The sequence below is a fragment of the Oncorhynchus mykiss genome, chromosome 22, assembly GCF_057628025.1.
Source record: "Oncorhynchus mykiss isolate SJ-2025 chromosome 22, ASM5762802v1, whole genome shotgun sequence".
NCBI classification, from domain to species: Eukaryota; Metazoa; Chordata; class Actinopteri; order Salmoniformes; family Salmonidae; genus Oncorhynchus; species Oncorhynchus mykiss.
The window spans coordinates 55,748,564-55,773,946 of record NC_143043.1 but is presented as its reverse complement, the minus strand read 5'-3'; the positions used below and the strand labels follow the sequence as shown (position 1 = coordinate 55,773,946).

General features: G+C 41.0%; 1 protein-coding gene across 5 annotated transcripts in view; it reads right to left on the bottom strand.

Annotated features, from left to right (window-relative positions):
- Window positions 1–20,601, bottom strand: part of fer1l6 (fer-1 like family member 6) — a 62,849-nt gene extending 42,248 nt beyond the window's left edge. For 3 of the 5 annotated variants that reach the window (XM_090216457.1, XM_090216459.1, XM_090216462.1), the window contains exons 1-13: window positions 19,018–19,288; window positions 15,606–15,697; window positions 14,144–14,264; window positions 11,923–11,977; window positions 11,346–11,477; window positions 9,054–9,116; window positions 8,859–8,937; window positions 8,491–8,647; window positions 6,646–6,832; window positions 5,234–5,426; window positions 4,192–4,532; window positions 1,804–1,906; window positions 66–267 (exon numbers count right to left, since the gene is read on the bottom strand). In XM_090216457.1, coding sequence (XP_090072583.1) covers window positions 66–267; window positions 1,804–1,906; window positions 4,192–4,532; window positions 5,234–5,426; window positions 6,646–6,832; window positions 8,491–8,647; window positions 8,859–8,937; window positions 9,054–9,116; window positions 11,346–11,477; window positions 11,923–11,977; window positions 14,144–14,264; window positions 15,606–15,697; window positions 19,018–19,064 — 1,772 coding nt within the window. In that variant the 5' untranslated portion in view covers window positions 19,065–19,288. Of the gene's footprint in view, window positions 1–65; window positions 268–1,803; window positions 1,907–4,191; window positions 4,533–5,233; window positions 5,427–6,645; window positions 6,833–8,490; window positions 8,648–8,858; window positions 8,938–9,053; window positions 9,117–11,345; window positions 11,478–11,922; window positions 11,978–14,143; window positions 14,265–15,605; window positions 15,698–19,017; window positions 19,289–20,300 lie in introns of those variants that run through there. The other 2 variants (XM_090216458.1, XM_090216460.1) reach the window with 1 other exon arrangement.
- Between the last annotated feature and the right edge of the window lie 4,782 nt (window positions 20,602–25,383).

The window sequence follows — 25,383 nt, the reverse complement described above, 5'->3', positions numbered from 1 at the left end:
TAAAGTCCGTGTCTGTGAAACTGCCATTGTGTGACATCAGGATCAATTCAACAAGGTACAAGGACCTGTTTCCATCAGTGAGGGGTTTCTCTAGGGGTGTGGTGGACTGGCATGGAGACTGCCAGAGCCCAGGTTTGGGGTCCTGGGAGTCAATCAGGGGGGTACTGTCGAGATCTTGACCATCCCACACCCTCTCTGCTACTGGCTTCTCCACCTTCCTCCTACCGCTGACCTGGGGAGAGCCCTCCTGGACGTTCCCAAAGTTACCTACACATACACACAGACAGACAAGGATAGAACAGAGTAGAGTAGAATATGATACGATATAGCAGAGTAGAGTAGAATATGATACGATATAGCAGAGTAGAGTAGAATATGATACGATATAGCAGAGTAGAGTAGAATATGATACGATATAGCAGAGTAGAGTAGAATATGATACGATATAGCAGAGTAGAGTAGAATATGATACGATATAGCAGAGTAGAGTAGAATATGATACGATATAGCATAGTAGAATACAGAAGAGGATAATAGAAAGGAGAGGAATACAGTAGATTAGAGAGGGAGAAGAGAGGTGGAGAGGCGAAGAGTAGAGACGGGAGGAGAGGAGAAGGGAGGAGAGGAGAAGGGAGGAGAGGAGAAGAGATGAGGAGGGAGGATAGGAGAGGAGAAGGGAGGGGGGGAGAAGGGATGAGAAGGGAGGGGAGGAGAGGAGAAGGAATGAGAAGGGAGGAGAGGAGAAGGGAGGAGATGAGAAGAGGAGAAGGGATGAGAAGGGAGGAGATGAGATGGGAGGAGAGGAGAAGGAGAGGAGAAGGGATGAGGAGGGAGGAGAGGAGAAGGGATGAGGAGGGAGGAGAGGAGAAAGGAGGAGAGGAGAAGGGATGAGAAGGGAGCAGAGCGGGAATAGTACAGTAGAGAGGAGAGAAGAGAAAATAAAAAAGAGAAGATGAGAGTTGAGTAAATTAGAGTAAATTAGAGTAAACTAGAATAGAGTAGAGAAGAGTAAACTAGAATAGAGTAGAGTAAACTAGAGTAGTGTAGAGTAGAGTAGAGAAAAAAGGAGAGTGAACTAGAATAGACTAGAGAAGTGGAGAGTAGAGTAGAGTAGAATAGAGTAGAGTAGAGTGGAGAAGAGTAAACTAGAATAGAGTAGAGAAGTGGAGAGTAGAGTAGAGTAGAATAGAGTAGAGTAGAGTGGAGAAGAGTAAACTAGAATAGAGTAAAGAAGTGGAGAGTAGAGTAGAATGGAGTAGAGTAGAGAAGAGTAAACTAGAATAGAGTAAAGAAGTGGAGAGTAGAGTAGAATAGAGTAGAGTAGAGAAGAGTAAACTAGAATAGAGTAAAGAAGATAAGAGAAGAGTAGAGTAAAGTAAACTAGAATAGAGTAAACGAGAATAGAGGAGAGTAGAGTAGAGAGTAGAGTATAGTAAACTAGAATAGAGTAGAGGAGAGTAGAGTAGAGTAGAGTATAATAGAGGAGAGTAGGGTATAATAGAGTAGAGTAGTGTACAATAGAGTAGAGTAGTGTAGAGTAGTGTATAATATAATATAGTACACACATTCCTTCCTACATACACAATGGTTATCATTTCCAATTACCCCTTATCCATGCTACTTAACCTCTTTCTTATGAACTAACCTTATAAATCAGACATAGTAAAACAGGGTAGAATTCAATTAGTTTAGTTATAGTTAAATGTATACATTGTTTAACCATTATTCATAAAATTCATTACAATAATAGAGTATAATAGAGTAGTGTAGATGACGGACTGTCAGTGATTTATCAATGCTCACCAACAGACAACTCAAAGTTAATGGGTTTGTCTCCGATCTTTCTGTCGATCATCGTGGCCTCGAATACCGTTCCAAACAGCAAAAAGTTGTCCTTGTCAATGAGCTGAGGGGGGGACAAGACGGGGACAGAACAGGTGCAATACTGAAATGAGTAGGAGTGTTCTGTCTATAATGTCTGAAATGAGTAGGAGTGTTCTGTCTATTAATGTCTGAAATGAGTAGGAGTGTTCTGTCTATAATGTCTGAAATGAGTAGGAGTGTTCTGTCTATAATGTCTGAAATGAGTAGGAGTGTTCTGTCTATAATGAGTAGGAGTGTTCTGTCTATTAATGTCTGAAATGAGTAGGAGTGTTCTGTCTATAATGAGTAGGAGTGTTCTGTCTATAATGTCTGAAATGAGTAGGAGTGTTCTGTCTATAATGTCTGAAATGAGTAGGAGTGTTCTGTCTATAATGTCTGAAATGAGTAGGAGTGTTCTGTCTATAATGTCTGAAATGAGTAGGAGTGTTCTGTCTATTAATGTCTGAAATGAGTAGGAGTGTTCTGTCTATAATGTCTGAAATGAGTAGGAGTGTTCTGTCTATAATGTCTGAAATGAGTAGGAGTGTTCTGTCTATAATGAGTAGGAGTGTTCTGTCTATTAATGTCTGAAATGAGTAGGAGTGTTCTGTCTATAATGAGTAGGAGTGTTCTGTCTATAATGTCTGAAATGAGTAGGAGTGTTCTGTCTATAATGTCTGAAATGAGTAGGAGTGTTCTGTCTATAATGTCTGAAATGAGTAGGAGTGTTCTGTCTGAAATGAGTAGGAGTGTTCTGTCTATAATGTCTGAAATGAGTAGGAGTGTTCTGTCTATAATGTCTGAAATGAGTAGGAGTGTTCTGTCTGAAATGAGTAGGAGTGTTCTGTCTATAATGTCTGAAATGAGTAGGAGTGTTCTGTCTATAATGTCTGAAATGAGTAGGAGTGTTCTGTCTGAAATGAGTAGGAGTGTTCTGTCTATAATGTCTGAAATGAGTAGGAGTGTTCTGTCTATAATATCTGAAATGAGTAGGAGTGTTCTGTCTGAAATGAGTAGGAGTGTTCTGTCTATAATGTCTGAAATGAGTAGGAGTGTTCTGTCTATAATGTCTGAAATGAGTAGGAGTGTTCTGTCTGAAATGAGTAGGAGTGTTCTGTCTATAATGTCTGAAATGAGTAGGAGTGTTCTGTCTATAATGTCTGAAATGAGTAGGAGTGTTCTGTCTGAAATGAGTAGGAGTGTTCTGTCTATAATGTCTGAAATGAGTAGGAGTGTTCTGTCTATAATGTCTGAAATGAGTAGGAGTGTTCTGTCTGAAATGAGTAGGAGTGTTCTGTCTATAATGTATGAAATGAGTAGGAGTGTTCTGTCTGAAATGAGTAGGAGTGTTCTGTCTATAATGTCTGAAATGATTAGGAGTGTTCTGTCTGAAATGAGTAGGAGTGTTCTGTCTATAATGTCTGAAATGAGTAGGAGTGTTCTGTCTATAATGTCTGAAATTAGTAGGAGTGTTCTGTCTATAATGAGTAGGAGTGTTCTGTCTATAATGTCTGAAATGAGTAGGAGTGTTCTGTCTATAATGTCTGAAATGAGTAGGATTGTTCTGTCTATAATGTCTGAAATGAGTAGGAGTGTTCTGTCTATAATGTCTGAAATGAGTAGGAGTGTTCTGTCTGAAATGAGTAGGAGTGTTCTGTCTATAATGTCTGAAATGAGTAAGAGTGTTCTGTCTATAATGTCTGAAATGAGTAGGAGTGTTCTGTCTGAAATGAGTAGGAGTGTTCTGTCTATAATGTCTGAAATGAGTAGGAGTGTTCTGTCTATAATGTCTGAAATGAGTAGGAGTGTTCTGTCTGAAATGAGTAGGAGTGTTCTGTCTATAATGTATGAAATGAGTAGGAGTGTTCTGTCTGAAATGAGTAGGAGTGTTCTGTCTATAATGTCTGAAATGAGTAGGAGTGTTCTGTCTGAAATGAGTAGGAGTGTTCTGTCTATAATGTCTGAAATGAGTAGGAGTGTTCTGTCTATAATGTCTGAAATTAGTAGGAGTGTTCTGTCTATAATGTCTGAAATGAGTAGGAGTGTTCTGTCTGAAATGAGTAGGAGTGTTCTGTCTATAATGTCTGAAATGAGTAGGATTGTTCTGTCTATAATGTCTGAAATGAGTAGGAGTGTTCTGTCTATAATGTCTGAAATGAGTAGGAGTGTTCTGTCTATAATGTCTTTCTGTGTGTGCATAAACCCCATGTAGATTAGCTGTAGTCATGGCGTCAGCTAGTGAGGATCGTAATCAATAACAGTTTTTACAGGATAATTACAAAACAAACCTTCCATCATTACCCACTCTGTATATGTATCTCTCCTCACCTGAGGTGGAGACTCCACCGGCATCACCTCCGCCCCGATGGCCTTGGCTTTCTCCTCCTCCCCTGCTCCTCCTCCTGCTCCTCCTGCCCCCTTAGGGTCCTTTCCCGTTGCTTTACCTGCCTTGGTGTCCTTCAGAGGTTTGACTAACCGGGACAGCTTGGACTCTCCCCCGCCTCCCCCCCCTGACAGTATCTCTACAGATAGTTCCAGGTACACCCTGCCCCTCCACGACACCCCTTCCCTGACCCCCTCGTTCAGTTCGGGGTTGTCATCCACCATAGAGAAGTTACGGGCCGAACCGTAGATGTTGACCCAGGCCGGTCCGAACGTAGGGAGGAAGCCTGGAGACAGAGGGTAGAGATTACAACACATGACCATTATAATAACATACTGGGACAGACTGGAACTCTAGACAACTGTTCGGTTACATCCCCCAAAAAAGGTCACCTTGTTCTCCACTTTTGGCACTACTTTTGGTACTACCTCATAAAGCTCTGGCCAGAAGTAGTGTACAATATATAGGGAATAGGGTTCTATAGGGCTCTGGCCTTGAAGTAGTGTACTATATAAGGAATAGGATTCTATAGGGCTCTGGTCTAAAGTAGTGTACTATATAGGGAATAGGGTTCTATAGGGTTCTGGCCAGAAGTAGTGTACAATATATAGGGAATAGGGTTCTATAGGGTTCTGGCCAGAAGTAGTGTACAATATATAGGGAATAGGGTTCTATAGGGTTCTGGCCAGAAGTAGTGTACAATATATAGGGAATAGGGTTCTATAGGGCTCTGGCCAGAAGTAGTGTACAATATATAGGGAATAGGGTTCTATAGGGCTCTGGCCAGAAGTAGTGCACTATATAGGGAATAGGGTTCTATAGGGCTCTGGCCAGAAGTAGTGTACAATATAGAGAATATGGTTCTGATCTAAAGTAGTGCATTAGATATAGGGAAAGTGTTCCCATAACAGCATGATGTCAGTCAGTCAGTCAGTCAATCATTCAGTCAGTCAGTCAGTCAATCAACAGTCAGTCATGACTCCTGACCTTTGTCCCCGTCCTGTTTGTTGGATATCCTCCGCAGGTCGATGTAGTGTGTTCCTATGGCTACATCGTTCATACTGCCCTCGTCCCAAACCTGGATCTTCAGCCGCTGGCACAGGGGAGGGAACATCTCAGTAAATATTATCTGCTCGTTCCACTCAGGGTCTGCTGTACTCTTCTGGGTGGCTGTTCTGCCCTGTAACAGCAAAACATATGAGAGAGAGAGAGAGAGAGAGACTGAGACTTACTGTAGAATCATGTACTAGTGTCTGTCTCCTTATCAATAACCTTACTGTAGAATCATGTACTAGTGTGTCTGTCTCCTTATCAATAACCTTACTGTAGAATCATGTACTAGTGTGTCTGTCTCCTTATCAATAACTTTACTGTTGAATCATGTACTAGTGTGTCTGTCTCCTTATCAATAACCTTACTGTAGAATCATGTACTAGTGTGTCTGTCTCCTTATCAATAACTTTACTGTTGAATCATGCACTAGTGTGTCTGTCTCCTTATCAATAACCTTACTGTAGAATCATGTACTAGTGTGTCTGTCTCCTTATCAATAACCTTACTGTAGAATCATGTACTAGTGTCTGTCTCCTTATCAATAACCTTACTGTAGAATCATGTACTAGTGTGTCTGTCTCCTTATCAATAACCTTACTGTAGAATCATGTACTAGTGTGTCTGTCTCCTTATCAATAACTTTACTGTTGAATCATGCACTAGTGTGTCTGTCTCCTTATCAATAACCTTACTGTAGAATCATGTACTAGTGTGTCTGTCTCCTTATCAATAACCTTACTGTAGAATCATGTACTAGTGTCTGTCTCCTTATCAATAACCTTACTGTAGAATCATGTACTAGTGTGTCTGTCTCCTTATCAATAACCTTACTGTAGAATCATGTACTAGTGTGTCTGTCTCCTTATCAATAACTTTACTGTTGAATCATGTACTAGTGTGTCTGTCTCCTTATCAATAACCTTAGTGTAGAATCATGTACTAGTGTGTCTGTCTCCTTATCAATAACTTTACTGTTGAATCATGTACTAGTGTGTCTGTCTCCTTATCAATAACCTTACTGTAGAATCATGTACTAGTGTGTCTGTCTCCTTATCAATAACTTTACTGTTGAATCATGTACTAGTGTGTCTGTCTCCTTATCAATAACCTTACTGTAGAATCATGTACTAGTGTGTTTGTCTCCTTATCAATAACTTTACTGTTGAATCATGTACTAGTGTGTCTGTCTCCTTATCAATAACCTTACTGTAGAATCATGTACTAGTGTGTCTGTCTCCTTATCAATAACTTTACTGTTGAATCATGTACTAGTGTGTCTGTCTCCTTATCAATAACCTTACTGTAGAATCATGTCCTAGTGTCCGTCTCCTTATCAATAACCTTACCATCTGTTTGAAGAAGGACACCACCACGTATGGGTCTATGAGGGCTGTGTTGTCCCCTATGAAGGCCTTGGTGACGTTAGCCATGATGGAGGAGTTGTTACGAGGCAGACCCTCCGCTCTGTACACCTTCACATAGAACCTGGCCCAGGGACGCTCCGAGGGGAACCCCTCGGGAACCAACAGGTTCCTGGGTCAAAGGTCAGAGGGTGAAAACATTTTAAGAGAGAATGGCATCTGAATGGACTAGCCTCCTGGACTAGCCTGCTGGACTAGCATCCTGGACTAGCCTCCTGAACTAACCTCATGGACTAGCCTCATGGACTAGCCTCCTGGACCAGCCTCCTGAACTAGCCTCCTGAACTAGCTTCCTGAACTAACCTCATGGACTAGCCTCATGAACTAACCTCATGGACTAACCTCCTGAACTAGCCTCCTGGACTAACCTCCTGGACTAGCCTCCTGGACTAGCCTCCTGGACTAGCCCCCTGAACTCTCCTCCTGGACTAGCCTCCTGAACTAGCCTCCTGGACTAGCCTCCTGGACTAGCCTCCTGGACTAGCCTCCTGGACTAGCCTCCTGGACTAGCCTCCTGGACCAGCCTCCTGGACCAGCCTCCTGGACCAGCCTCCTGGACTAACCTCCTGGACTAGCCTCCTGGACTCCTGGACTATTAAAACCTGAAATATTCAGAAGTATTCAGACCCTTTACTCAGTACTTTGTTGAAGCACCATTGGCAGCGATTACAGACTCCAGTCTTCTTGGTTATGACGCCACAAGCTTGGCACACCTGTATTTGGGGAGTTGATCCAATTCTGCTCTGCAGATCCTCTCAAGCTCTGTCAGCTTGGATGGGGAGCATTGCTGCACAGCTATTTTCAGGTCTCTCCAGAGATGTTAGATCGGGTTCAAGTCCGGGCTCTGACTGGGCCACTCAAGGACATTCAGAGACTTGTCCCAAAGCCACTCCTGAATTGTCTTGGCTGTGTGCTTAGGGTCGTTGCCCTGTTGGATGGTGAACCTTCATCCCAGAATACTTCTGTCAATAGTTTTTTTTATTTTTTATTATTGTGCAAATTTATCAAAAATAAAAAAATAAAACATTTTTTTATTTTTGATAAATTTGCTAAAAAAAATAAAAACCTGTTTTTGCTTCATCATTACGGGGTATTGTGTGTAGATTGCTGAGGATTTTTAATTTATTTTTATTTAATCCATTTAAGAATAAGTCTGTAACGTAACAAAATGTGGAAAAAGTCAAAAGGTCTGAAAACAGTTGTACATCAACCAAGGGCTTTGTCAACATGCCAGAGAAACCTCCTTCCTACATGATAACAGGCTTCTGGTGAAACGGTGTGTTTATTTTGTCCTCTTACTTTGTATTTGTCGATGATAAGGATTACTCATAATTTAATCTCACAAAGCCAAACGAGTGTCTCTGAATAATGATATTATGCTATGTTGCTATATTGCCGGCGCGTGAGATTACTCCTAGACCCACTATTTAAACACACCTTGTCTGCATGCTACTGCTTAATTAAACACACCTGTCTGCATGCTACTGCTTAATTAAACACACCTGTCTGCATGCTACTGCTTAATTAAACACACCTGTCTGCATGCTACTGCTTAATTAAACAGACCTGTCTGCATGCTACTGCTTAAACACACCTGTCTGCATGCTACTGCTTAAACACACCTGTCTGCATGCTACTGCTTAAACACACCTGTCTGCATACTACTGCTTAAACATACCTGTCTGCATGCAGGTCAAACAAGAGTGTGTCTTACTTGTCTGTTACTCAGCATCGCTGGTCTTCTGAGAGAGGTGTGTGTGTGTGTCTTACTTGTCTATCTGCTCCTCAGCATCGCTGGTCTTCTGAGAGGGCTGTATGGCGTCTCCCTTCCCCATCACGCTGATGTCGCACTTCAGGTAACCTTTGACCCCGGTCCTGATGTCTGCCGGGTCCGTCAGCACCGCCCACTTATTGGTGAACTGGTGACCTAAGACGGGGACGTTCAAGTTTATTATCTGCTGTAACAAATCAATCGGACATCTCACTCACCAGAACTCACATTAAAAAACAGCAAGAAAGTTAGCATTCGCATTCAGTTAGCTTTTCAGCAATCCAGTCAGTTATGAAGGAGCACCGGGCTGAAGCGTGGGGGGAATGGGAGCATGTGGGGACATAGGGTGTGGATGTCGTTCTCTTACCAGGTTGTCTATAGACCGTTCCCACATCCATCTTGAAGGAGCCCACACAGAAGCCTTTCATGATCTTGGTATGCATCACCTGGAGAAGAAACAGACAAACTAAATATTGAAGAGGTTTTATTTATTTTTTGCTTTTTACACGACTCTTGAAAATATGGTCGAATATCTTTATGGATGAGCGATGTATTTGCTTACTGATAGTTTGATGACTTTGTCAAAAAAGCTCTCTTGATGGCCGTAATAATCAAACACGAAGTACTGTTTCAAAAAACAGAGATAAGATTGTTACAGATCTTTGAGCAACAAGGAAAGACAATGATTATTAGTCTTATTCCAATACCAACCATCCGGCAACACTTCATTTTTAAGGGTCCTTGTTAGTGTAATTCCATATGTAATTATAGTGTAACAGGCATTGTAATAATTCATAGTTACATTGTAATAACAACATGTAATTGTTGGTAATTGCAGTCTGTAATTACAGGGGTGTAATAACAAATGTTTACTACCATGCTTGTTACAAATGTTAAAGTTTCCGATAGCATCTTATTTTTCTAAACCTTTGCTAGCTGGCTAGCTAAAGCTGACAGAATATGCTACGGTCGCTACACGCTAGCTAACGTTAGCTGGACTTGATGGTAATCCCTGAACCTTGTTTTCACGGTAGTGCTTTATTAAACAAGAGTTTAACGCACACTCAACACGTTAAAGTTACTTGTGTCAACACACTATGAGCAGCGTTACTACCTTTTCAATCTAGTTAAACACAGATAACTTATTAGTATTAAAACAAGCAGTATTATTGCTAAATGGATAACGCAACAACTGGTAGCTAGCAAGGCCTAGCTAGCTATGTGCCTTAACTAGTTGTCATGGCGATGATAACTAGGGGTAAAGTAGTGTCAATCCTAAATATTAATCTATTCTTTTTCTCTGCCACAGATTCACAACAAGATCTCAGACTCCAGGATGGGAAAATGTTAATTAACAAGAAAGAAGAAACAGGCGAAGACAAGAGTCAGAGTTTTGTCGTTTTTATATTGTTACTTGTAATGTTAAAAAACGGGAATAAAAAAAGACAATCCCAGCTCTTTAGGCTACTCTTACTATAGGCTACAGATATGTCCCCACTAGATTTGTGATTTTTAAGTTATTGAGTAGGGGTTTGTTTAATCTAATTCATTAAATCGTTAATCTAACAATAAAACTCCTTATTATTTTGTCAGAAATTTAAGGTATTTTTTACATGTTGCAATAAAGTTGACAAAAGTAGAAGCTCGTCTTATGTTTTGTAGGTATCTCCACTTGGTAACGAGTAGTACGTTTTTATATAGAATCAACTTAACCATTTTTTAGTACAGTTTTTTTAGGTGCAAGTGCGAGCAAAAACATTGAGTGCAGATTTTGAAGAGTGCATTCAACTGCCGGTAGGTAATTAGAGCCTTTTGAGCCTCCAACCGTTGTAATCTCAGACACCCATCTGTCCACCAGAGATTACAACCTTGTGACCGTTATTACTGAATCAGCTGAGAAGAAACTAAACACTAAATTGGTGAATTTAGTAGAAACTTGTCCATTAGTAACAAGCACGGAAACAAGCATTTGTTATTACACCTCTGTGATTACAGACTGCAATTACCACCAGTTACATGTTGTTATTACAGTGTTACTATGAGTTATTACAATTAACTACAATACTTGTTACAGTGTAATGCTTTACAGATAGATAGATACCCATCGTACAACCCCAAACAGCAAGCAATACAGAAGCATTAGCACAGTGGCTCGAAACAACTCCCTAGAGGGCAGGAAGGATCCTAGGAAGAAACCTAGAGAGGAACCAGGCTCAGAAGGGAAAGACTCCCTAGAGGGCAGGATCCTAGGAAGAAACCTGGAGAGGAACCAGGCTCAGAGCGGAAAGACTCCCTAGAGGGCAGGATCCTAGGAAGAAACCTAGAGAGGAACCAGGCTCAGAGGGGACAGACTCCCTAGAGGGCAGGATCCTAGGAAGAAACCTAGAGAGGAACCAGGCTCCGAAGGGAAAGACTCCCTAGAGGGCAGGATCCTAGGAAGAAACCTAGAGAGGAACCAGGCTCAGAAGGGAAAGACTCCCTAGAGGGCAGGATCCTAGGAAGAAACCTAGAGAGGAACCAGGCTCAGAAGGGAAAGACTCCCTAGAGGGCAGGATCCTAGGAAGAAACATAGAGAGGGACCAAGCTCAGAGGGTAAAACATCTCCCTAGAAGGCAGGAATTCTAGGAAGAAACCTAGAGAGGAACCAGGCTCAGAGGGTAAAGACTCCCTAGAGGGCAGGATCCTAGGAAGAAACCTAGAGAGGAACCAGGCTCAGAGGGGACAGACTCCCTAGAGGGCAGGATCCTAGGAAGAAACCTAGAGAGGAACCAGGCTCAGAGGGGACAGACTCCCTAGAGGGCAGGATCCTAGGAAGAAACCTAGAGAGGAACCAGGCTCAGGGGAGAAGGTTCACCTCATTGATGAAAGGGGCGTTGGTGCCCTCTTTGACGGTGGTCTGTTTCTTCTCGTCTCCTATCTCCATGATTACGCTAGGGTCAATATTCTCCCCCACCAGCTGTTTGGCCTCGGTGATGTTGATGGCAATCTGGAGGGAAGATAATCAAAGTCACCTTTATTCGCCAAGTTAAATGGTTTTGCCAGCAATGGACAGACAGAATATAGACAGAGGGATCTACACATAATATACTATCAGCATATACCTTATGGATACAGTACAAATTACACAGGATAGGAGAAGACATGTACAGTTAAGAATATACAGATTACACAGATTTCGTCATGTGAGGACAGAAGTTTTGGAAGTTAGATGGCAATGTGTCCCAAACATCCAGTGTCTATTCCCTCAACACAGGAGTACCAGATACAATATGAACCAATCAGGGCTATTCCCTCAACACAGGAGTACCAGATACAATATGAACCAATCAGGGCTATTCCCTCAACACAAAAGTACCAGATACAATATGAACCAATCAGGACTATTCCCTCAACACAGGGGTACCAGATACAATATGAATCAGTCAACCTACCTGGAAAGTCTGTGGCTTTTTCTCACTGTCCAGAATCTTTGGTCTTAGTTTAGACCTGTGTGAAGTTATTAAATTGACATTATTACCATGAGTTATACAGTATGAGTTATACAGTATGAGTTATACGAGGCCTGGCACCACAGGCAAACATTTTGATCAGTCAATTTTCAGATTTTGGGATAACACAATACAACACAACATAACACAACACAATACAACACAACACAATACAACACAACACAATACAACACAATACAACACAACACAACACAACACAACACAACACAATATAACATAACACAACACAACACAACACAACACAATACAACACAATACAATACAACACAATACAACACAATACAATACAACACAATACAACACAACACAACACAACACAACACAACACAATATAACATAACACAACATAACACAACACAACACAATACAACACAACACAATACAACACAATACAATACAACACAATACAACACAACACAACACAACACAACACAACACAATATAACATAACACAACACAACACAACACAACACAATACAACACAATACAACACAATACAACACAATACAACACAATACAACACAATACAACACAACACAATACAACACAACACAATACAACACAACACAATACAACACAACGCAATACAACACAACACAATACAACATAACACAATACAATACAACACAACACAATACAATACAATACAACACAACACAACACAACACAACACAATATAACATAACACAACACAACACAACACAATACAACACAATACAACACAATACAACACAACACAACACAACACAATACAACACAATACAATACAACACAACACAACACAATACAACACAATACAATACAACATAACACAACACAACACAATACAATACAACACAATACAACACAACACAACACAATACAACACAACACAATACAACACAATACAACACAACACAATACAACACAACACAACACAATACAACACAATACAACACAATACAACACAATACAATACAACATAACACAACACAATACAATACAACATAACACAACACAACACAACACAATACAACACAATACAACACAATACAATACAACATAACACAACACAATACAATACAACATAACACAACACAACACAATACAACACAATACAACACAACATAACACAACACAATACAACACAACACAATACAACACAATACAATACAACATAACACAATACAACACAACACAATACAACACAACACAATACAACACAACACAACACAACACAATACAACACAATACAACACAACATAACACAACACAATACAACACAACACAACACAACACAATACAACACAATACAACACAACATAACACAACACAATACAACACAACACAATACAACATAACACAACACAACACAATACAACATAACACAACACAATACAACACAACACAATACAACACAATACAATACAACACAACATAACACAACACAATACAACACAACACAATACAACATAACACAACACAACACAATACAACACAATACAACACAACATAACACAACACAACACAACACAACACAATACAACACAATACAATACAACATAACACAACACAATACAATACAACACAATACAACACAATACAACACAATACAACACAACACAACACAGCACAACACTATACAACACAATACAATACAATACAACACAACACAATACAACACAATACAACACAACACAATACAACACAAGACAACACAACACAATACAACACAATACAACACAATATAACATAACACAACACAATACAACACAACACAACACAATACAACACAACACAACACAATACAACACAACACAACACAATACAACACAATACAACACAACACAATACAACACAATACAACACAACACAATACAACACAACACAACACAACACAATACAATACAACACAACACAACACAACACAACACAATACAACACAACACAACACAATACAACACAACACAACACAACACAATACAACACAAGACAATACAACACAATACAACACAACACAATACAACACAACACAATACAACACAACACAATATAACATAACACAACACAACACAACACAACACAATACAACACAACACAACACAACACAACACAATACAATACAACACCACACAATACATTAAAAACATATGTTGTGATGTACCTCTTGGTCTGGGGTAGCTGTCTGACAGGTATGGTTCCCGAAGGGCCAGGCTGACCATCGTCGGGGTACTGTCCTTCTAACAGACCAGTGACCTCAGCATTACCCTCTGGCTCTGTACCATCTGTCAGGGCACGACACAAATCAATCAAGCAATTTTTGATCAAGACTAAAGGACGTTGGCAAGGAAACATTCCCTAGTAGGACGAAACACAGAGAGGAAGTAGAATCAGAGGGGGGAGAGAGAGGAAGTAGAATCAGAGGGGGGAGAGAGAGAGGAAGTAGAATCAGAGGGGGGAGAGAGAGGAAGTAGAATCAGAGGGGGGAGAGAGAGAGGAAGTAGAATCAGAGGGGGGAGAGAGAGGAAGTAGAATCAGAGGGGGGAGAGAGAGAGGAAGTAGAATCAGAGGGGGGAGAGAGAGGAAGTAGAATCAGAGGGGGGAGGTCCATCATCCTCTGGCCATACCAGCTAGAAGTTCAGCTACGGAAGTCAGCACGCCATGACGTATTCAATCTAAAATAACTAGACTGAGCTGGATCTGTATCTGGTAAACTGGCACTGCATGTTTAAAAGTAAGTGACCCCATGATGTTTTAAATATCAGGAGGGTACATGATCACATGTGTATCCTTAATCCTACAGGACATGCAGTAAATCCTACAGCAAATACTCCACGAATACAGAAGCACACGACTGTTTGATCAGCTGGAGATGACTGTGTGGTCGAAACTAGTGCACTACCCTATGGGCCCTGGTCAAAACTAGTGCACTACATAGGGAATAGTGAGCCATTTGGTACGCAGAGATGACTATTTGATCAGCTGGAGCTGACTGTATGGTTGAAACTAGTGCACTACCCCAATGGGTCCCGGTCAAAACTAGTGCACTACCCCAACGGGCCCCGGTCGAAACTAGTGCACTACCTCAATGGGCCCTGGCCGAAACTAGTGCACTACCCTATGAGCCCTGGTCGAAACTAGTGCACTACCCCAATGGGCCCTGGTCGAAACTAGTGCACTACCCTATGGGCCCTGGTCGAAACTAGTGCACTACCTTATGGGCCCTGGTCGAAACTAGTGCACTACCCTATGGGCCCTGGTCGACACTAGTGCACTACCCTATGGGCCCTGGTCGACACTAGTGCACTACCCTATGGGCCCTGGTCGACACTAGTGCACTACCCTATGGGCCCTGGTCGACACTAGTGCACTACCCTATGGGCCCTGGTCGACACTAGTGCACTACCCTATGGGCCCTGGTCGACACTAGTGCACTACCCTATGGGCCCTGGTCGACACTAGTGCACTACCCTATGGGCCCTGGTCGACACTAGTGCACTACCATATGGGCCCTGGTCGACACTAGTGCACTACATCGGGAATAGTGAGCCATTTGGTATGCAGACATCTCCAATCACAATCTGCTCTTACTGTTTACAACAGAGTGTTTGTTTTCAAGGCCGTACCTAGAGCTGCTTTATTGGCCAAGACGAGATCAGACGTGGTGACTGTCTTCTTCCTCTTCTTCACTTTCAGCCCGAACATCCCCTTCCCCTTCCTGTAGACAACATTAGACATGAGACCCCTTACACTTCCTGTAGACAACATTAGACATGAGACCCCTTACACTTCCTGTAGACAACATTAGACATTAGACACCTTCCCCTTCCTGTAGACAACATTAGACATGAGACCCCTTCCCCTTCCTGTAGACAACATTAGACATGAGACCCCTTCCCCTTCCTGTAGACAACATTAGACATTAGACACCTTCTGCTTCCTGTAGACCACATTAGACCTGAGAACCCTTCCCCTCCCTGTAGACCACATTAGACCTGAGAACCCTTCCCCTTCCTGTAAAGAACATTAGACATTAGAACCCTTCCCCTTCCTGTAGACCACATTAGACATTAGAACCCTTCCCCTTCTTGTAAAGAACATTAGACATTAGAACCCTTCCCCTTCCTGTAGACCACATTAGACATTAGAACCCTTCCCCTTCCTGTAAAGAACATTAGACATTAGAACCCTTCCCCTTCCTGTAGACCACATTAGACATTAGAACCCTTCCCCTTCCTGTAAAGAACATTAGACATTAGAACACTTCCCCTTCCTGTAAAGAACATTAGACCTGAGAACCCTTCCCCTTCCTGTAAAGAACATTAGACCTGAGAACCCTTCCCCTTCCTGTAAAGAACATTAGACATTAGAACCCTTCCCCTTCCTGTAGACCACATTAGACATTAGAACCCTTCCCCTTCCTGTAAAGAACATTAGACCTGAGACCCCTTCCCCTTCCTGTAAAGAACATTAGACCTGAGATCCCTTCCCACTCTCACTCATGAACAGCAGTACACCTTAATCACACATAATACACACATGTTACCTGAATACATGAACACAAGGCTAATTCACAGGATGGAATACAGCAGGAAGACCTGATATGTTTGTAAATCCTATGATTCTCAACATTTTTTACTCAGCTAAATGTTATTAATTTGATTTATTTAACCTTTATTTAACCAAGAAGGGCTCATTGAGATTAAAGTCTCTTTTTCAAGAGCGCGCTGGCCAAGATAGGCAGCACCAAGTCATTACAAAAAGATTACAGACAGACAACATGAAAAATTACAAGTAATCTAGTAAAAACCATTGAATTCACAAGAGTATAAAACAGCAAATTAGAAACATTGACAGGTCAGGGAATCAGCCTCAAGATCCTTCATCAGTGATTTAAAAACACCAATCGGGACAAGTTCTTCCAGTTTAAAAGTATTTTGTAAGGTGTTCTAAGACGATGGTGCAGAGGACATAAAAGCCCTTTTAACAAATTCAGTTCTGACGTTTGGAGCAGTTAGCAGGATAAAGTCCAGCGAACGAAGAGAGTACCCACCACATTTCTGAACAATAAAAATGCCCAAATAAAAACGTAGTAAACCCAAAATGGCTTTGTAAATAAAAGTATACCAGTGACTGAGTCTACGAGTGACTAGAGAAGGCCAGCCAACCCTGTTATACAAAGTGCAGTGGTGCGTAAGGGTTTTGCAGTTTAAAATAAATCTCAAAGTGCCATGGTAAAGAGTGTCAATTGATCTCAAACACTGAATGGAAGCATTCATATATAAAATATCCCCATAGTCTAGTAAAGGCATAAATGTAGCTGATACTAGCCTCCTTCTGGCTTCAAAAGAAAAACAGGCCTTATTCCTAAAATAAAATCCCAATTTCAGCTTCAATTCTTTTGTAAGTTGTTGAATATGCAAATTAAAAGAGAGGCTGTCATCAATTAAAATTCCAATATATTTATATGAGGTTACAACCTCAATCTCCTTGCCCTGACAGGTAGTAATAGGCGAAAGGTTCAGAGGTCTATTTCTTGCATTAGAAAACACCATTAGTTTAGTTTAGTTTTGTCAGTATTGAGGATAAGCTTCAATTGACACAAGGTATGTTGAACAGTATAAAAAGCAGTTTGCAAGTTCTGGGAAGCTTTTGAAAGAGACGAGGCACAACAGTAAATAACAGTATCATCAGCATAAAAATGAAGTTGTGCATTTTGGACATTTTTGTTTAAATCAGAGAGGACCAAGTACAGCGCCTTGGGGCACACCATTCAGGACAGACAATTTAGCAGACATAAGCCCATCAAATTGAGTGCACTGAGTTCTATCAGACAGTTAGCAAACCATGCAACTTCATGCTCCGAAAGACCTACACTCGACAATCTCTGCCTTAGTATAGCATGATCAACTGTATCAAAAGCCTTAGAGAGATCAATAAAAAGTGAGACACAGTGCTGTTTTTTTGTCAATGGCTTCAGTGATATCATTTAAAACCTTAATGTCTGTGGTAATTGTGCTATGCTTCTTCCTGAAGCCTGATTGGTACATTGATAAAATAGAGTTAGTAAATAAAAACTTGTTTAGCTGTTCACTTACAAGGGTTTCAAGGGGTGACAGCTTTGAGATTGGCCTATAATTATTTAAGAGTTGGATCTCCCCCTTTTAAAAGTGGTAGAACAAATGCTGATTTCCATATCTTTGGAATTTCATTACATTCCAGGGTTAGATTGAACAGAGATGTAAGTGGTTCAGTGTCAAGTCCTGACCTTAGTTCCTTTTTTATGTCCTTTTTTATGTCTCTATTTTGGTTTGGTCAGGGCGTGAGTTGGGGTGGGCATTCTATGTTTTGTATTTCTATGTGTTTGGCCTGGTATGGTTCCCAATCAGAGGCAGCTGTCTATCGTTGTCTCTGATTGAGAACCACACTTAGGTAGCCTGTTCCCACCTGTGTTTGTGGGTAGTTATTTTCTGTTTAGTGTGTTTTGCACCTAGTGGAGCTGTTTCAGTTGTTCTTTTGTTACGTTGTATTTAGTGTTCAGTTCTATTTAATAAATGACGAACACGTACCACGCTGCACCTTGGTCCTCACCTTCTTCCACCAACAGTCATTACTTTCAGCTATGAAATCAGCTGCCAGATTTAAGAGGCAGGGATCCAAATCATCAGGACCTGACCTTTTAAATAGTGCACCTGGTTCAACTAATCAAGGGCTTGATGATGAGTTGAGTAGTCAAATCAAAAGTGCTAGTGCTGGGATGGAATAAACCTGTACATCACTGGGGGTACCCCATACTGGGCTGGAATAAACCTGTACATCCCTGGGGGTACCCCATACTGGGCTGGAATAAACCTGTACATCCCTGGGGGTACCCCATACTGGGCTGGAATAAACCTGTACATCCCTGGGGGTACCCCATACTGGGCTGGAATAAACCTGTACATCCCTGGGAGTACACCATGACGGGATTTGAGAAACACTGTTCGAACTAACATAGCAATTTGCAGAGGTCGAAAGTTGTTGTTTTTAAGATCTTACCTGTGTGTGGCTGGACTGCCACTGTGACCTGATGGATCCTTATCCATTTTGACAGGACAAGGCACACTCCCCCGACAGCTGATAACTGAGATATTAACACACTATCCCGATTCCTATCCTAATGCTTCCAATAACACTACGTTTTATTAAAATAGTACTCTCTGATACACTGTCTGAACAAAAGTGTTTGACTGCTCTCTGTCTCACAATACACCTTCCAGTTCCTCCTGTCCACTCAGCCAATCAGTCACTCTTGTATCCTCCCTTGTTTGACTTTCAGTGGTTTGAATTTCCTTCCTGCATAATTATCCTGCTTATTGATATTGCCCTGCATATTGATATTACCCTGCATATTGATATTACCCTGCATATTGATATTACCCTGCATAATGATATTGCCCTGCATATTGATATTACCCTGCATATTGATATTACCCTGCATATTGATATTACCCTGCATATTGATATTACCCTGCATATTGATATTACCCTGCATATTGATATTATCCTACTTGAGCCCCTCTCTCCCCAGTTCACATAGAGTAAATGACTGAACCAATGGGACAGTGTTGAATCCTATAGCTTTTATAGTCTCTCTGTTGAGTCTCTCTATTGAGTTTCTCTATTGAGTCTCTCTATTGAGTTTCTCTATTGAGTTTCTCTATTGAGTTTCTCTGTTGAGTTTCTCTATTGAGTTTCTCTATTGAGTTTCTCAGTTGAGTCTTTATTGAGTTTCTGTACTGAGTATCTATTGAGTCTCTCTATTGAGTCTCTCTATTGAGTTTCTCTATTGAGTTTCTCTATTGAGTTTCTCTATTGAGTTTCTCAGTTGAGTCTTTATTGAGTTTCTGTACTGAGTATCTATTGAGTTTCTCTATTGAGTTTCTCAGTTGAGTTTCTCTATTGAGTTTCTCAGTTGAGTCTCTCTATTGAGTCTCTCTATTCAGTTTCTCTATTCAGTTTCTTTATTGGAAAGTCGAACAATGATCTCGACACGTAGACAAAATAATCCGATTCAGTAAATATTTTTAAAATGTACATAGGATTGTCTATAGAGGGCCTGTTTCCCGCGTCCAGATTAAGCCTGCGCTAAAAAAAGATAGAACATTTAAATTGTGATTCTCCATTGAGCATACATTGTTTTTGTCCAGGTCAAGTCTAAGCATGTAATCTGTGTCCGGGAAGCCACAAACACTTATACAACTATGCCTCATATTGACACATACTGCCACATGTACTGTACGTTGTACGTTTGTTAGAAGAAGGTGAAACAAACAACTTACTTGGGTTTGGCCTCCATTGGATTGTTTTAGGAAGGGTTGCAGTTTCTCTCTCAGTCGGAAATTGGACCGTTCAAGCACACGGACATCGTCGTTAGACGAGGCGATATGAGCTAGAAGAACAGCGTCTAGACCGACTCGTAGCTGGAGTTTTATTGGCTGGTGCCATGCTCTTTCCGGAGAACAGAAAACAGACAGACTGTAGCTTGAGGTGACCCTAGACTTTAGGATTATTTGCTCATGAATCATTTCATAATCTGATCTGGTTTTATCACTGGGAACAGCTTTACTTTCAAACTCCCAATTGTTTAAAACAATTCCCCCCCCCAAGTGTAATTTGCATTTACAGTAAATGTATACCTACCTGGTTGTTTACAAGAAGACATTGTGAAACTATCACCAGCCTTACAGTATGTGTTCTATATATATCAATAGAATATCAATTGGCAGCAGTCCACCTGAAGATGTTTACACAATGTGGGGAACAGGATCCAGAAACTGGCAGTGAACACACCTCCTTGGTAAACAGAGCTCGACTCACATGCAGACCTGACAGTCTCCATCTGCATAGTGCACACAAAGGTGTCATTCAATGAATATCTGACATCTTAACACGAGGGACAGACAGGTTGTTTTTTGGTAACGTGATCACACGTAGCTTTATTGTCTGTAGTATTTTAATAAATATATTGAAAACACAAATATAAAACACAACATGCAACAACCAAAATCACTGGTGAAGGTACCGATTGGATGGTTTTAGACTTGTTGAACAAATGTTTGGTAGACATGCTCGGGTATGAATGTTGTAGCGGTGCAGCTTATGTTGGAGAAGAGATCCTTCCTCAGATCATTGAGATCATCTAGGTTGGTTGTCTTGTCAAAGAGAGCGCAGGTGTCTCTCAAAGCAATGTGAAAAATTGACAAATTCAGATTGAGGTGTCAAAATGATTCAGCTGCCATAGAAACAAAGGCATCGGTGACCTCTGGAAAGGACATCTACGCTGTCTTTTTTGCCCAGGTCACAACCTTGTCGATACCAAAAAAAACAACCCACAGCTTTATGGGTTAAGATGGATGAACAGCCCAGTAAGGAGGAGAATGATATCTGTATGTGTTCCAATTATAATGGTCTGTGTACCTTTTTGAAAAGGGTATCTCCATCTTCAGATCCATCTTCACACTTTCTGTGTCAACATCTTCAGATCCATCTTCACACCTTCTGTGTCAGCATGTATGAAAAGCTTCCTGTTTTATTATTAGGGTTTCTGTGAAAGTCAAGTTCACAATCATGGAATGGGTAATCAATCAATGTTCCTAGCTGAGTGTGCCGAGGAATGGTAAATATCCGCTTGAGTCAGATTCTGTACATGGAGGTAAGTGGATCTAGTGTTTATTTCCAACAGCGGGTTACCATTGATGGTTAGCCCTAAGTTGAATAGGGTTGGTAGAACGCAGGGGTGTCTTCCATCCGATAGCCAGGAGCAACGTTCAGTCATACAGAAACCTTTGTGGTTCTTGCCAGAATCACCATGGCAGACTCAGTTCTCACCTTGCAAGCTTCAGGAATAGTCTGCCCGGATGCCATTTGCACCGGGTCGAAAGACAAGGCGTGTTGGTCTGGCTGCGCCAAAGACCAAAGAACTTGAGTTTATTTATTTATTTATTTTTACAGGGACAGTGCACATTAATCAACGTTTCAGTAAAAGTGCCGGTTTTAGCCAGCCGGCTAATTTTCAACCGCAGTCCCTGGGCAGGTTATTCAAAACAATTACAATATAGACAATAGCAGCATAGAACAAGCAAGACATAGCAACATAGGACAAGCAAGACATAGCATACAGACAGCGCAACATAGGACAAGCAAGACGCAGCATACAGACATAGCAACATAAAACATAGGACAAGCAAGACGCAGCATACAGACAGAGCAACATAGGACAAGCAAGACGCAGCATACAGACATAGCAACATAGGACAAGCAAGACATAGCATACAGACAGCGCAACATAGGACAAGCAAGACGCAGCATACAGACATAGCAACATAGGACAAGCAAGACATAGCATACAGACAGCGCAACATAGGACAAGCAAGACGTAGCATACAGACAGAGCAACATAAAACAAAAAGCAGCAAGACAAAATTCATAAAAGCAACAAAGTGTTTCCACACCTCACAAGCTACAGACAACAGACAACATGGAAAGTGGCAATACACAGCTAGGGACCATGTTCACAAATCTGATTGACCTTTAGCCATGTCTTCAAGCATTTTGTGAAAGTGTGATATGTGGTGCAGTTATGTGTGTCTGATGGCAGTGTATTCCAGACATGGGAAGCTCTCACAGAGAATGCAGATTTACTAAAGGTGCTTTTCCTTAGGGGAACTATACAGTCACCTCTCATGGCAGACCTTGTGGATCTGCTGCCATATGTCTGGGTTTTCTGTTTAACAAAAATATTGAGTGGAGGGGGAGCCAGGCCATTTAGGATACTGAATATAAGACATGCGTCGGTGTATTGCACAAGATTTTCCCAACTCAAGAGCTCATGCTTTCTAAGGATGTGACAATGATGATGGCTATTGGGCTTCCTATCAAGCACTTTGAGAGCCTGTTTGTAGACAGACTGAATAGGTTTTAATGTTGTACAGCAAGCTTGGGCCCAACTAGTCAAGCAGTATGTTAAGTGGGGGAGTATCATAGATTTGAAGTACAATTTTGCTACCTCTGTAGTCAAACAATTTCGTATAAATCGGAAATTAGCTAGGTTGAATTTGGTTATTTGAATGACCTTTTTCACATGCTTTTTAAAAGAGAGGTTGGAATCAAGTATGATGCCAAGGTACTTAAAATCGGATACCACCTGGAGCTTCTCCCCTGACACATAGACATCTGGCTCAGTAGCATCTGTTGCCCTCTTTGTGAAGAACATGCAAACAGTTTTTTTCACATTGAGATGCAAACACGAGTCACTGAGCCACTTTGTAACCTGGACCATTACAGTAGTGAGTTCTTGTGCAGCTTGTTGTTTGCTCTTTGCATGCACATATATCACTGTATCATCTGCAGACATTTGAACTTCAGACCCAGTACAGACAGAAGGCAGATCATTAATGTACAGGCTGAACAGGAGGGGCCCCAGTATTGACCCTTGGGGCACGCCCACATCATAGCTACGAGTGGGCGACAGCTCATTGCTCACTCTGACACACTGAGTTCTGCCTTCAAGGTATGATTCCTTCCATCTCAAGGCATCAGGGGAAAATTTGAACTTGGACAATTTTGTGATGAGAATCTCATGGTTAACAGTATCAAAAGCCTTCCGTAGGTCCAGAAACACAGCCCCAACAGCACCCCCTTTGTCCATCTTGGACTTCACATTTTCCAGAAGAAAGCAGTTGGCCGTTTCTGTGGAGTGTTTCGCTCTGAAGCCAAACTGCATGGAGTGTAATGTGAAGGGGCTGTTGTTGAGGTGGGCAATCAGTTGTTCTGCTACACACTTTTCAACAACCTTTGACACCACAGGTAGTATACTAATGGGCCTATAGTTACTCACGTCAGCAGGGTCGCCTGATTTAAAGATGGCCGTTATTATGGCCGACTTCCATACCCTTGGAAACACACCGAGACCAATAGATGTGTTGGTGACCTTAGTAATGGAGCCAATGGGTGACTCTCTGTAGTTTTTAAGAAAGGTAGAGTCCATCCCAAACACATCTTTGGCTTTAGAGTTCTTTAGTGAGCTAATCACCTTGTTCACCTTTGACTCAGAAACCTCCCTTATGATGAAGACAGCTTGAGCGTCATTCACTAGCACTGAGCTCAAGAAACCAGTGGAGGGGTTCTGTGTCAGTACCCTGACAGAGTCAATAAAGTAGGAATTGAAGGCTATTGCTATTTCGACTGCATCCTGTGTTAGATTGTTATTCACCATGATTTCTAGTATTTTTGCAGTGTTACTATGGTCTTTCCCTGTTAACTTTTTTAGATTCTCCCAGATCAATTTAGAATTTCCCTTTGCTTCACCAATTATGTTAATAAAAAAGTTTGCCTTGGACTGTCTGATTTCTTTCATCACCTTATTTCTCAACATGGTAAAACTACGTCTGCTCTAATTTAGATTTTAGGGCTATTTTTAGAGCATAATCTCGTTCCTTCATCAATTTCCAGATTTCTCCATTTAGCCAAGGAAGAGTGCTCTTTTGGCCAGGTTTGGATTTGATTTTCTTTAGGAAGCCATTTATTGTAGTCTGGATTGTGGATAGAAAAACCTGACTATCAGCTTCCACATCTGTATAGGACAAGAGATCATTCCAGTTTATTCCCTTAATTGCTTTTTCAAAATAGTTTAATTCACTCTTAGGTATTCTGAGTTGATCCGGCTTTCTAACAGTAGAGAGGTTAAACCTGCTCTTAGACAGCTTTCTGGTTATAAGTGTCAGATTATGATCAGACAGCCCAGTAACCATATTGAATGATTTTGTATTTATTTATTTATTTTACCTTTATTTAACCAGGTAGACTAGTTGAGAACAAGTTCTCATTTACAATTGCGACCTGGCCAAGATAAAGCAAAGCAGTTCGACACATACAACGACACAGAGTTACACATGGAGTAAAACAAACATACAGTATAAACAAGTCTATATACGATGTGAGCAAATGAGGTGAGATAAGGGAGGTAAAGGCAAAAAGGCCATGGTGGCAAAGTAAATACAATATAGCAAGTAAAACACTGGAATGGTAGATTTGCAATGGGAGAATGTGCAAAGTAGAAATAAAAATAATGGGGTGCAAAGGAGCAAAATAAATAAATAAATTAAATACAGTAGGGAAAGAGGTAGTTGTTTGGGCTAAATTATAGGTGGGATTTAGTCACTCTCTCTGGTTCATTACTGAACACCAAATCAATCTGTGTTTTAGAGCAACAAGTCACCCTGGTTGGCCCTTTAACTAGCTGTGTAAGGTCAAAGGTATTAGTGATCCGTTTGAGGGGTTTCCTACAACACTTGTCTTCATAATTAATATTAAAATCTCCCATTAAGATGACCTCTTTCCCAAAATCACATTCCCTAAGCATGG